General features: G+C 40.4%; 1 protein-coding gene across 1 annotated transcript in view; it reads left to right on the plus strand.

The window, feature by feature from the left end:
- LOC124552449 (putative GTP-binding protein 6) overlaps positions 1-14,313 on the plus strand; it is a 38,490-nt gene that overhangs the window by 6,586 nt on the left and 17,591 nt on the right. The window contains exons 2-3 of the mRNA XM_047126727.1: positions 1,369-1,530; positions 5,640-5,801. Of these exons, the coding sequence (XP_046982683.1) occupies positions 1,369-1,530; positions 5,640-5,801 (324 nt within the window). The remainder of the gene's footprint in view (positions 1-1,368; positions 1,531-5,639; positions 5,802-14,313) is intronic.

Below are 14,313 nucleotides of genomic sequence, written 5' to 3' on the forward strand. Positions count from 1 at the left end.
AAATTTATTCAGCATGAAAAATTTTAGCAACGATTATGGATCTTCCCCAAAGAGTGTCTCTAATCTTTCTTCCTTGTTGTTGCCTTCCACAGAGATGTCCCATTATGATTAACATTGGTCAACAAGGAAACCAGTAGATTTTGATATCAAGTAAAGAGGTAATAATGATGAAACTTCCTGGCAGATTAAAACTGTGTGCCAGACCGAGACTCGAACTCAGGACCTTTGCCTTTCGCCGGCAAGTGCTCTACCAACTGAGCTACCCAAGCATGACTCACGCCCTGTCCTCACAGCTTTACTTCTGCCAGTACCTCGTCTCCTACCTTCCAAACTTAACACAGTTTTAATCTGTCAGGAAGTTTCATATCAGCACACACTCCACTGCAGAGTGAAAATCTCATTCTGGAGGTAATAATGATGTTGATTGGGCAGTCTACGGGTGTGCTGCAGATTAATAATATTCAGTGAGCACAATATTTTGGTGATCAGGCATATTACCACCATCAGGTGCTCTGGTGAACAGACTTCCTGGGGCCAAGTGGCTGACATGTATCCCCTGCTTCCCCCAACTGCAACCCTCTTCCCGGGGGGCCGCACTGGATGTTGTGTCTGCCCAATAAAACATTTGCATTATTGGGCAGTGTAAAAGATTATTTTGGTTAATGGAAGGCTGGGGTGTACCAGATTTCATGCAACTGTGGCACCACATAGTGGACAAACAATGCGACCATCGAAGATCACTGCTGAGAACACCAGCAACACATTTGACTAATATGTCGTAACAAGTCGGTGGTTGCAGGCAGTGGGACAACATTGTTAGAAGGGCCAAGAAAATGTGCATCAAAGACAGTCTTATTGACCAGGAATGCAGCTATAGGCCCAGAAATAGTTGGGGATCAGCATGAGCTCTGTTAAAGAGAAGACAGCAAACAGTGACAAAGTGCACAGATTGCTTACATCCATACTCCCACAGGCAAGGTATCCTGTCGGGTGTCTCTGGTGCATCACCTCTTTGGCCTCTGACACACATTTTTGGGTCCGTACATTATGTGGAGCAGACCATGAAGATAGGGGGTATACATTGGATATGTGCCCACAGGAGGTCAGTTTGCAAATGCAGCTGATGATGGTGACGTGCCTAATTGTCAAAGTGTTAGGCATGCTGGAGATTGTGGACTGACAGTATACTCGTGGACTGTTTGATCAACTAATACACAGAGAGAAACTGCAGAACAAAATAATATTGTTGCTACCTGATACCTCTTATGAAGAGTAGTAAAGTAATAACTTCATATAAAATTGCCCTTATTAGCTGCAACATATTTTATAGAGGCTGTACATAATACTGTAATTTTGAAAATGTTTCAGATATTCCGTGAACACGCTCGTACGAAGGAGGCAAAGCTGCAGGTTGCAATGGCGGAGGTCCCGTACCTGTGGTCACGCCTGAGAGGCATCCACGAGACGGCTGCCTCTCGGCCCCAAGGGGCGTCAGCATCTGTTGGTGGACCAGGCGAAACTTACCTAGAAGTAAGCAAAGTGGCCACAATAATAGTTCGTGCATGCTCTTTGTAGGTTAAGTAGCAAACCCATCAATGCTTCACAACTGCTAAATATTTCTGGGAATTGGATATATACCCTAAACTCTTTCCCTTCCCCCTCCCCTGTCCCTCCCACTCTCACCTACCTCCTTGTCCCCCTCTCTTTGTCCCTCTCATCCTCCTCGCCCTCTCTGTGCCTCACATCATTTCCCCTCTCTGTCTATCTCATCCCCACTGCTCTCAGTCCACTTATCCCTCTCCCTGAGATTAAGGGTTGTTCATTGTTATTGCAAACAAAATTGTGATTGGGAACTGAAGTCACTTAAAATTAATGGTAAATTGATTGAGATTATTGGTGTACAAGGTTTGAGAGAGACTTCTCCAGCTGATTCCTCCATGAGGATAGTAAGAGAGTGATCCAAGTTTTTTAAAAAATATAAAGAAATGTTTATTTGCAATAAATTGCACATAATTTTGAAGCTTGACAATTTTTTCTGTTTGTCCGCATAATCACCATTTTGATTGATGCGTTCCTGTAGCAGTTCCTGTAGCAGTTTCTGTATGCCCATGTCATACCAGCCTGCCGTCTTGCTGTTGAAGTAGCATTGCACCTCATATTTCACCTCCTCATCGTCACTGAAGTGGCTTCCAGCCACGTATTCTTTCCACTTGGGAAACAAATGGTAGTCACTGGATGCTAAGTCCAGACTCCAGGGTGGATGCCTGATGATGATCGGTCCAAGCTGTTGCAGAAGCCCACAGTTTCACGGGTGATGTGGGGGGAGCATTGTCATCTGATAATACCTGTCTGAATTTATTGTTGTCCTAGGAACCAATAAGCTGACCAACAATAATGCCTTTTGATACCAAAACAGAGTTGCCACGACTTGACCTGCAACCATTCACGAGACTGTTGTTTGGTCTCAAGTGTGAAGGTGAAAGCCCAGGTTTCATAACCCGTGACTATTGAATCGAAAGCGTTGTCTCAGAGTTGAAGAAATTGGTGGGAAGTTTCAACACGTTGTCGTGTGTGGTCTTCTGTCAGCATTCTTGGGACCCATCGTGCACACATCTTCTGAAATTTCAGAACTTCAGTCAAAGTCCAGGGAGAGGTACATTGAGAAACCTCAAGAACAAAATTGTGGAGCTAGCTCGTTGATAGTGATGCACTGATCTCGGAGCACGATTTGTTCAACTCTTGCGATTGTCTCTTCGTGAATTGGCAGTCTCCTGCATCTTCCCTTGTCATGAATTTCAGTACAACCATGTGCAAACTCCCTACACCACTTGTGGACATTGTTGACATACATACACAACTCTCTGTACACTTCCGTAAACTGTTGATCAGTTTAACGCCTTTTGCACTCAAAAACCACATAACTGCATGAACTTCCCACTTGTTGGTAGTAGCTGACAGGAGCTCTTTTGCAGCTACCTGCCAAGCCGAGACTGAAAGCTCCAGCGGATGTGCAGTGGTTTCTGTCAAGAGTCGAGATGCACCAGAATAAACCAAAGACTTGGTGTGTCATCACGAGTAAAGTCATGTGGTTTGGAATCAGTTGTTAAAGACAGGCTTCACAAGCTGTGTCCACCAATTATGTTAGCTGTGTTCCCATTGAAAACTTAACTCGTGGCTCATTGTGCCTCAGCCAGTAGTTCAGAATTGGTCAAAATGCAAATGTCATCGCAGCTACCAAAGTTTGTAACTAATGTTCCTCTACATGTTATGCTTTCCTTTTTAACATGTAACAACACAGTCTTTAACCTGACTAGTGAATAGATTAGCTAACGTCAATAAAGCCAACTTAACAGCATCTGATTTTCTATTAGGTCTTATGCTAGACCTGTGGGGATAATGTTGCCAGAGACTTTGGTCATTTGTGTGTGTGTGTGTGTGTGTGTGTGTGTGTGTGTATACACACATTGTCTATTTTTGACAAAGACCTTGTTGGCCAAAAGCTAACTTTTCTGACAGTCTTTTTGTTGTCCCTTTCTATGGCTCAGCTTCTGTGCTACATGGTGATACACCTTCATATGCGCAATAGCAATGGTCACAAAACTTTATTGCCCAAGAGCCCATGCTGACATTGTGGCCGAGTGGTTCTAGCGCTTCAGTCTGGAACTGCGCGATCGCTTCTGCAGTTCCATTTCCATCTAGTTTATTTTCGAGGCTAATAATATGTTTGTAGACAGGCATGTGGTGGCGGTGTTGATGATACAGACGTCGACGAGGCATAGTGCTTCAATGCTGTTGCAGATAGAGCTCACAGCAGAATGGTTCCGCAGGTGTGCACTGCCCGCTTATATAGAAGACGAGTGACCTTGATGATGTAACGTGCTGATAACGGACTTAGATTTTGCAGGCACCAGCAGGAGTGGTTTATCCCGGACGCGCACTGTAGTCTTACTAGAAGCGTGCGTCTGCTGGTGCGCCGGCCTGGCGCCAAGCCAAGTCGGGCGGGTTGCATCACTGACTCGCTAGGTACTCGGCGGGTAGTGCGTCACTATGTTCTCGAATTTTTATCCATTTGTTGCATCTTTGAGCCCATGGTTCTAAGTGTACATTTAGCGGTTGATGACATCAGCAGTCTGAGATTAAGGCAGCAAAGTTAAAGTTCTTATACATTGAGCTATAGGACAAGCAATGTTTACAATGCTATAAAATAATAGTAAATACTATTTGCAATGCAAAAAAGTTGTTCATCTTCAAAAAACACTAAAAAAAAGGGACACGCCAATCTTAGTTTTTAAAAATTTGGAAATTTATTTTTCGTCAAAATGGCTTATCCCGGACTCGCGCCTACTAGTCTTACAATACAAAAATTTTCATTGGGTGATATTTTTTTGAGACTCTTCAGGGTGGACTGTTTGCATTGTCATGTCATTCAAATTGTTTAAAAGTGAATCACTGTCATCATTAAACTCAGGGTCACTCTCATTTTCAGTTAGACATTGCTCTAAAACCTCTTCAGTCTCTTCCTTAGAATAAACTGTGCGTGAAGAACTAGCCATTTTTCGCCTATGAACTTGAATGCCATAATTACAACTTTTCTCTCAACACCACTGCTACTGTTCAACACCACATGGCATTGCTATGCAGCATTGGTGCCTAGTAAAGTCATATTTGAGAATGGAGCATGTGAGAGCTATGAAAAATCATGTCAAATGAGGCTCGGCATCAGAGTCGACTGCCACTTTCCATTGGAGTGGAAAAGGTTCACATCTCCAGTTGGAATTGTCTCTGAACCCGGGTATGCTTGCCATTGGCCATGGTACCAATATCTACAGTGTTATAAAATAAACAGTTAACTAGGGCTCTCAAATACAAGGGCTAGCCAGAAAGTAACAGACATTTTGAGGCACTTTTCATACTTTGGCACAAGCTTTTCAATACCATCTTTATAGAAATCTGCCATCTGTAAAAATTGCAACCACTGGTTTATACCAGCAAGCGGGTTGACATCAGTATCAAAGTGTTGTGTAGTGAGCCCTGTCTTTAGTGGTGGGAAGAGGTGGTAGTCACTCATTGTATAGTGTATGATCAAACACCTCCCATCCAAAACCGCATAGGAGCTCCTGGATACAAATGGCCGTGGGTGCATGGGCATTGTCATGGAAAAAAAAAAAAAAAAAAACTTTTACGATAACTTTTTTTCTGCGATGCTTGTTTTGTATCACCTGCCTTAACTTTGTCAGTGTTTGACAAATTTCAATTGGTTTGCAGTTTTTTGCCAACAGAAACCTAATCACAGAACACACCTCACAAGTGGTGGGATTGTCTATTGCGGTATAATATTAATACATCAAACAAAACAAAGTAGCAGAAACACCACTGGTTGCATACTGAGTGTAGGCACGTTATAGCACCAAAATGGTGGCTGTTGCTCCGTCCACTGCCACACTAGACCAAAATGTCTATTACTTTCTAGATAGCTCTCGCACATAATTCATCATGCATGTTTTTAAAGAAATCATATTGCTATAGGTGGAATGTTGCTTCTGAAATGGAAGCATTCCAAAATGTTACATGTTACAGACAAGCAAAATTTTCAAAACGTGTATGGAGAATTAGTGAACACTTTGTACTGGTTGTTACAGCTGAGACGGCGGATCCTGTCTGGTCGGGAACGTAAGCTTCAGCGCGCCCTGGAGAGCCTCCGCTCGCAGAGGCAGCTGCTGCGCAGCAACCGGCAGAAGCACGGCATACCCGTGGTCGCCGTTGTGGGCTACACGAATGCTGGCAAAACATCTCTCATAAAGGTAGGCTAGCTGCAGGTTACACATTCATGACATCTGGTATTACATCTCATTTAATTCTCAGTTTTGCACCGTACTCCACATGGAGAATTTTTTGCCTTGCTCTTCTTGCCATTCACAAAACTTGTAGAGACAGATTTTTGCAAACGGTTACTGTACTCCACCCATGTGCCAAAAGGTTACATTGTCACCGCCAAATTTTTCTCTAAACCTAGTTTGCGTTCCCTGATTTTTTAATTGGATCCTGTACTATCACTTATTGTGAACATTTTCTACCAACATACCGTATACCTTCAAGGCTGATTCTTTTCGTGAGAGTGTTAATTCTTTCTGGGAAATCGTCGTACTGTTGACCTTAGCTGGTAACGTCTCTTGTCAGCTGACCATGGTCATTATTGCTACAGTCAAATTATTTTATTTACCTGTTCGATCATCTTACTTATTTTTTATGTCAAAACCATATGTTTCATTTACTCACCTCACACACAAAAGAATTCAGTTTCGCTGTTTATTATATTATTACAATTCTACAAATTAATACATTAACTGATATTAGCAGAACTGCAATTCAGTAATTTCTGCTGTTGCATTCGCTCACAATATCTTCCTCAGTTCTGTGCCCAACATTATCTGAAATACATTGTTTGGCTACACCATTTCAGTCATTGAAGAGTACAAATTCCCACTGCAATTACTTCTACAGTTATATTCAGTTTGATTCTAAAGTAAATTAAAATATGTAAGTTGTGTATTTTTATGCTCCCCATTGGACATATCTTTGTTGTGACTTTCTTATTTATTTCTCGGCCTTTTTATTACTGATTTATATGTTAAACAATGGAAACTCTAGAATGGAATGTAACAATATTATGAAAAGGAAAGCTGCTACCCACCATATAGCGGAAATGCTGAGTCGCAGATAGGCAGATGTGCCTAGTTGCGACTAAGCATCTCAGCTATGTGGTGAGTAGCAGCTTTCCTTTTCATAATATTATTTATTTATGTGTAGTATTTTTGGCTATTAGCTTCATGAAATAAAATGTTTTGATGATCCAGTAGTGGAATATGTGGGTTGGAATATCAGTATGAAATAGGATAGATTGTTACTACATAGAGGAGGTACTGAGTAACAAACTTAATTCCCCATAAATTCACTGTCATTATATTCAAAATTTAATTTTAGTTGCTAATATTTTGTCAATCTATGTGAAGTTGCAAAGCTCGGAACATCCTTTAAACATTTTCCAATCTAATATTATAACCTCTTTTGAATCTTCTTCTTTTCTTTTCTGCTACTGTACTGGCTATGGGCAAATTGTGTTGGACTGAGAGAGTGCTATATGGTATCTCAAAATAATGTAGGTAACATAACCATTTTAAGAACACACCAAGCAGTGAATAAAAAACTTGTAAAAATCGTGAGTGTACTTCTCAATTCACATCCACCTCGATAAGACTGCAGTCAGTCATTTTCTGTTTCTCTTCTTTCATTTGTTAAAAGTGAAAATGGGCTCTAAATGCGTTAAGAGCCTCGATCACTTGTTCCTCTCTGCGTGTGTGAAAACTATCTCTCTACTGAACAAGTGCTCATAGTTCTTGAGGTGTTCATTTTAGATCCCATGTTTACCAGACTTTTTTTCCCTTGTTTTGGCTCACACTACCCCTCCCAAAATATTGAAATCAGAGAATCTGTGGTAGAAGAGATTTGTTTCATAGTGTTGAAGGTGAGGAAGTGCTAATAGCTCATAAGGTATGCATTTTAGAGCCCATGTTTACTAGATTTTTTTGCCTCTGATGACTGTTCCTGTCATATCCCTCAATAGTGACCATTCCTCAGGGACACCCTTTGCATATAAAATTCTATTTTTAAAACCATTAAACTAAACAAACTGCATTATCTGACATCCAGGGGAGGTACGATATTACAGACACAACAATTGATGTTGCAGAAGAATGGTGGAGTACTATCTATCCTGTTTGTGCAGATTGCAGCAGCAGTAACTCCAACATTTTGTGGCAATAAAAATAAGAGTGTGGCAAAACATTCACAATTTTCATTAAGGTATAATAACGAATTGCTGTGGCTTATTACTTGAGCAGAAGTTTTCATCAACTGTAATATTGAGAAATATGAGGGCAAGTCAATAAGTAAAGGCAAAAACACTGGCTCAGTAATGACACTTCTTAAGCTTATTGTTGTTTTCACACTCTGTGAGAGTTCAGTAATTAGCCCTATCCGTGTTGATTTTAGAGCATTTTATTTTTAGTGCCCCATTCTCTGAGTGAACTGGGGAGGAAATGGAGGGAGTAATTCATTTTCTGTACTTTGAAGCGACGCAGCATGTCATTCTCAATGGAGAGAAGTCTTCTGAAGTAAGAGTGATTTCAGGTGTGCCACAGGGGAGTGTCGTAGGACCGTTGCTATTCACAATATACATAAATGACCTTGTGGATGACATCGGAAGTTCACTGAGGCTTTTTGCGGATGATGCTGTGGTATATCGAGAGGTTGTACCAATGGAAAATTGTACTGAAATGCAGGAGGATCTGCAGCAAATTGACGCATGATGCAGGGAATGGCAATTGAATCTCAATGTAGACAAGTGTAATGTGCTGCGAATACATAGAAAGAAATATCCTTTATCATTTAGCTACAATATAGCAGGTCACCAACTGGAAGCAGTTAATTCCATAAATTATCTGGGAGTAGGCATTAGGAGTGATTTAAAATGGAATGACCATATAAAGTTGATCGTCGGTAAAGCAGATGCCAGACTGAGATTCATTGAAAGAATCCTAAGGAAATGCAATCCGAAAACAAAGGAAGTAGGTTACAGTACGGTTGTTTGCCCAGTGCTTGAATACTGCTCAGCAGTGTGGGATCCGTACCAGATATGGTTGATAGAAGAGATAGAGGAGATCCAACGGAGAGCAGGATCATTTAGTAATCGCGAAAGCGTTATGGAGATGATAGATAAACTCCAGTGGAAGACTCTGCAAGAGAGACGCTCAGTAGCTCGGTACGGGCTTCTGTTGAAGGAATTTTGAACAGGAAAGAGAAGACTTTCTTAGTGAATACAGTGTGTATATGCTCTGGGACAACTGGGAAATGTTAGAAAAACCTGGGAATTTTTTCATCCGGGAAAAACCACAGAAATTTTTTAGGCTTCTGGGAATTTATCATTGTTTTAATTTTGAGTTAAATATTGTAATTTTGACTGGTAATAATTTTACTATAGCCTGTTACTGCAGAATAATACTGCAGCAATAAATCATAATTGAGAGAAAAACACCAATATAAAACTTAGGTCGCAAAGAAAATGTGCCATTTACAGCAGTGAGACACAGTGCATACACAAGCAGCCAGTGACAGAAAAATGTGGCAAAGGCTTTAGAATTAAGACTAAGCAATACTGTGTAACAACAAACTGATGTTGATGAGTGTGGCATCACAACTGTTTGAATTAGGTTCATTTGAGCAGTTGCCAGTGGGCTCTTGTATGCACGGAGCTGAAGCCGCATGTGAGTATCACTTTCTCCTGCTTCTCACTACTTGGCAGTGTGGCTGTTAGATGTATATGGAGTAGGTGCAAGCAACTAGATGCTACCTGGAAAAAAATTTTCTGGTGCACCCATGCTGTCAGATTTGTGCATTCGCAGAGCAGACAGGTTGCAGTGGGAGTAGTCTCCACATGACCCTCGTTTATGTTTCATGGTTTTGATGTTCTTTCTTTGTTTACAACTGTCACGTTAAATGAAAAGAAGATGGTTTTCTGTGACTGGGAGCTATCAAATAAATTAAATACACTCACATAATTAAGGAAGACTAAAATATGTTAGTAGTTTGTTTTCTGATGATATTTTATTTCCTTGCTATTGGCAATCGAGCATTAATCACTTTGCAGAACAATGAAGCTATTTTTGTTGGTTTACTAAAGAAATTTGGCTTTTGTTGATCTTTTCTGCATAGGCAGTCAATTTATTTGAAACAAAGTGTTTCATTCCACAAAATTAGCTGGTGTCAGCTGTTTGTGAATTTCAAGTGCACCATTTCAGCTTGTGGCATGGATATGCTGTCATTTGCTGGTGAGATAACATAATGTGATGTGAGCTATGATTGACAAAAGTGCTGTGTTTGGTGTTGTTTCATAATATGAAAATATGCAGCATATGTGTTGCTGTGCATCGAAGATCATTCCAAAGCACATTATCTTTTTGCTGAGTTTTGTTTCCTGAAGTGCCAGGAAATTCTATGCCTGTGTATAAAATCTTTACCAGTCAAAGGATTGATAAGTTTTACAGTTCCTACGAAAATTATACTGCCATTCTACATGAAGAAAGTGTATTTTCACCTGGAAAAAATCCAGGGAATTTTTTTCCTTGTCTGTGTATACACCCTGATATAGTAACTGTTCAGACGTGGGTCCATTACTGTAAACCAGTGCCAGAGCATCATATGGAAATGCTAGTCTTTGCTTACAGGAAAATAATAATAATTAATAATAATAATAATAAAAATAAATTTCAAAAGCCATGCTTCCCCAGAGAAACTGATGACAACATTGTTTTGAGGTAAGAAAGGCCCATTAGTGAGTCTGCACACTTGTAAAGGTCAAATAGTGTGAGTCCTTTCTGGTTCTGCCTTGCTCTGAACCCACTATCCAACATGCTAAATAATACAAATTATGGAAATAATATTACTGGAACATACCAACACAAAATCACACATTTGCTATACATGGATGATCTAAAACTACTGGCAGCAACAAATCAACAACTCAACCAATTACTAAAGATAACAGAAGTATTCAGCAATGATATAAATATGGCTTTTGGAACAGACAAATGTAAGAAAAATAGCATAGTCAAGGGAAAACACACTAAACAAGAAGATTACATATTGGATAACCACAGCGGCTCCATAGAAGCGATGGAAAAAACAGATGCCTATAAATATCTAGGCTACAGACAAAAAATAGGAGTAGATAATACAAATATTAAAGAAGAACTAAAAGAAAAATATAGACAAAGACTAACAAAAATACTGAAAACAGAATTGACAGCAAGAAACAAGACAAAAGCTATAAATACTTATGCTATACCAATATTGACCTACTCATTTGGAGTAGTGAAATGGAGTAACACAGACCTAGAAGCACTCAATACACTTACACGATCACAATGCCACAAATATAGAATACATCACATATATTCAGCGCAACAGAAAGATTCACATTAAGCAGAAAGGAAGGAGGAAGGAAGGGGATTTATCGCCATAAAAAACCTACATTATGAACAGGTAGACAATTTAAGAAAATTCTTTCTAGAACGAGCAGAAACTAGCAAAATACACAAAGCAATCACTCATATAAGTACATCGGCTACACCATTGCAATTTCATAACCACTTCTACAACCCTTTAGATCACGTAACATCAACAGATATGAAGAAAGTAAATTGGAAAAGAAAACACTACATGGCAAGCACCCGTATCATCTAACACAGCCACACATCGATCAAGACGCAGCCAACACATGGCTAAGAAAAGGCAATATGTACAGTGAGACGGAAGGATTCATGATTGCAATACAGGATCAAACAATAAACACCAGATATTACAGCAAGCATATTATTAAAGATCCCAATACCACAACAGATAAATGCAGACTTTGCAAACAACAAATAGAAACAGTAGATCACATCACAAGCAGATGTACAATACTAGCAAACACAGAATACCCCAGAAGACATGACAATGTAGCAAAAATAATACATCAACAACTTGCCATACAACATAAACTAATAAAACAATACATTCCCACATACAAGTATGCACCACAAAATGTACTGGAGAATGATGAATACAAATTATACTGGAACAGAACCATTATAACAGATAAAACAACACCACATAACAAACTTGACATCATACTCACCAATAAAAAGAAGAAATTAACACAACTAATCTAAATATCCATACCCAATACAACAGATATACAGAAGAAAACAGGAGAAAAAACTGAAAAATACATCCAACTGGTTGAGGAAGTCAAGGGCATGTGGCATCAGGATAAAGTTGACATTATACCAATTATACTATAAACTACAGGAGTCATACCACACAATATCCACCAATACATCAACGCAATACAGCTACATCCAAACGTACATATACAACTACAGAAATCTGTAATTATTGATACATGTTCAATTACCCGAAAGTTCCTAAATGCAATGTAACATATACCGTACAGTTCAAAGGAAGTCACGCTTGATCAAGGTCCGCATCACGTTCCATTTTTAACCCGACCTAAGGTCTGAAGAAGGAAAGAAGATAATAATAATAAATTTCAAAAGCCATGCTTCTCCAGAGAAACTGATGACAACATTGTTTTGAGGTAAGAAAGGCCCACTAGTGAGTCGGTACACTTGTAAAGGTCAAATAGTGTGAGTAGCAACATCTGATGTGGAAGTTTGAACCCAAAATAAAAACATAGAGGAAAGGGTAGCTTTCAAATGGTGCATTTTTGCTTCAGGATAGTAGCTACCCTCATACAGCTGGGAAAACAGTCTGACTCATTCAGAATCTGGGTTCTAAGCGGCTGGAACACTCATCATTTTTGGTCCAGTGAAGGAGCATCTGTGTGAATCGAAGCTATTCGTCAGATGATGAGGGGGGTCTAGGATGTTCAAGGATAGATGTGCCCAAGTTCAAGACTAAAGTAAGAATCTTATCAAGATACAGATCAAGTGCACAGAGAATGAGGGAGGCTGTGTAGAGAGATATTTCTTGCAGTGCTGTTTTCAGAATAAAACATTTTAAAATAATTGTCCTTAGTTTTATACTTATTATATAATACTGGAGTAAGAAATGACTTGGACTATCACTGGGACATAGCTTGGCATAGAAATGAGGCAACTAAAATTACAGGGAGCAGAATTGGTCATCAGCACTTACCCTGACAGTGCACAATTGAAAGTACGTGATACAGAAAGGTGTTAAATGTTCAGCCATAAAAATCTTTGACCATTAACTCAGTGAAGTGAAGAACCTAAATTACAGTAGAATTAACTGGAAACACAGTCATCGTACGATGTAGCAAGAGACCGTTATAATCAAACATGCAAACAACAAAACTTATTCACTTAAGTGGTGGCTATTATTTATGACATGTCTTTTTTGTTGTTTTCATTTTTAAAAATTATATGCTTTTTTTTTGTGTGTGTGTGTGTGTGTGTGTGTGTGTGTGTGTGTGTGTGTGTAAATAAATAAAAATTTGGTATACGATGGGACTGTGCTCTTGAAATTCACACATGTCTGTTGAACAATGGAAAATCCAGGGTGGAATGTAACAATACCAGAGAAGGAAAGTTACTACTTGCCATATAGCGGAGATGCTGAGTCGCGATAGGCACAATAAACAATAAAAAGATTCACACACTCATAGCTTTCGGCTATGAAGCCTTTGTCAGCAGTAGACACGCATATACACACACACAAACGCGCGTGCGCACGCACTCACACTCACACACACACACACACACACACACACACACACACACACACACACACACACTCACTCTTACGCAAATGCAACTTGCACACACGTCTGCAGCCTCAGAGAGCTGAAACTACACTATGAGCAGCAGCTCCAGGGCATGATGGGAGTGGCGACTGGGTGGGGGTAAGGATGAGCCTGAGGCGGGGAGGGGGTGGGATAGTATGGTGGGAGTGAAATGTTGCAGTTTAGTCGGAGGGCAGGAGAGAAGGTGTGGAGGGGGGAGGTGGTAAGCAGCAGAAAGGAGAGAAATAAAAATAAAAATAAATTAGAAGATGGGGTGTGGCGGTGAAATGACGGCTGTGTAGTGCTGGAATGGGAACAGGGAGGGGGCTGGCTGGGGTGAGGACAGTGACTAACGAAGGTTGAGGCCAGGAGGGTTACGGGAACATAGGATATATTGCAGGGAAAGTTCCCACCTGCGCCATTCATAAAAGCTGGTGTTGGTGGGAGGGATCCGTATGGCTCAGGCTGTGTAGCAGTCATTGAAATGAGGGGTATCATGTTTGGCAGTGTGTTCAGCAACAGGGTGGTCCACTTGTTTTTTGGCCACAGTTTGTTGGTGGCCAGACTGGAGTAGGTGGTGGTAGGAGGATGTGTGGGACAGGTCTTGCACCTAGGTCTATTACATGGGTATGAGCCATGCGGTAAGGGATTGGGAGCAGGGGTTGTGTAAGGATGGACCCCCACCCAGTCACCACTCCCGTTATGCACTGGTGCTGCTGCTTGCAGTGTAGTTTCAGCTCCCTGAGACTGCAGATGTGTGTGCAAATTGCGTTTGCATGAGTGTGCGTGTGTGTGTGTGTGTGTGCATGCATGTCTACTGCTGACAAAGGCTTAACAGCCAAAAGCTGCGTGTGTGAATCTTTTTATTGTGACTATCGCGACTCAGCATCTCCGCTATATGGTGAGTAGCAACTTTGTTTCTCTGGCATTGACACATGTCTGTTGTTCAG

Source organism: Schistocerca americana, chromosome 10 (genome assembly GCF_021461395.2).
Source record: "Schistocerca americana isolate TAMUIC-IGC-003095 chromosome 10, iqSchAmer2.1, whole genome shotgun sequence".
Classification (NCBI taxonomy): domain Eukaryota; kingdom Metazoa; phylum Arthropoda; class Insecta; order Orthoptera; family Acrididae; genus Schistocerca; species Schistocerca americana.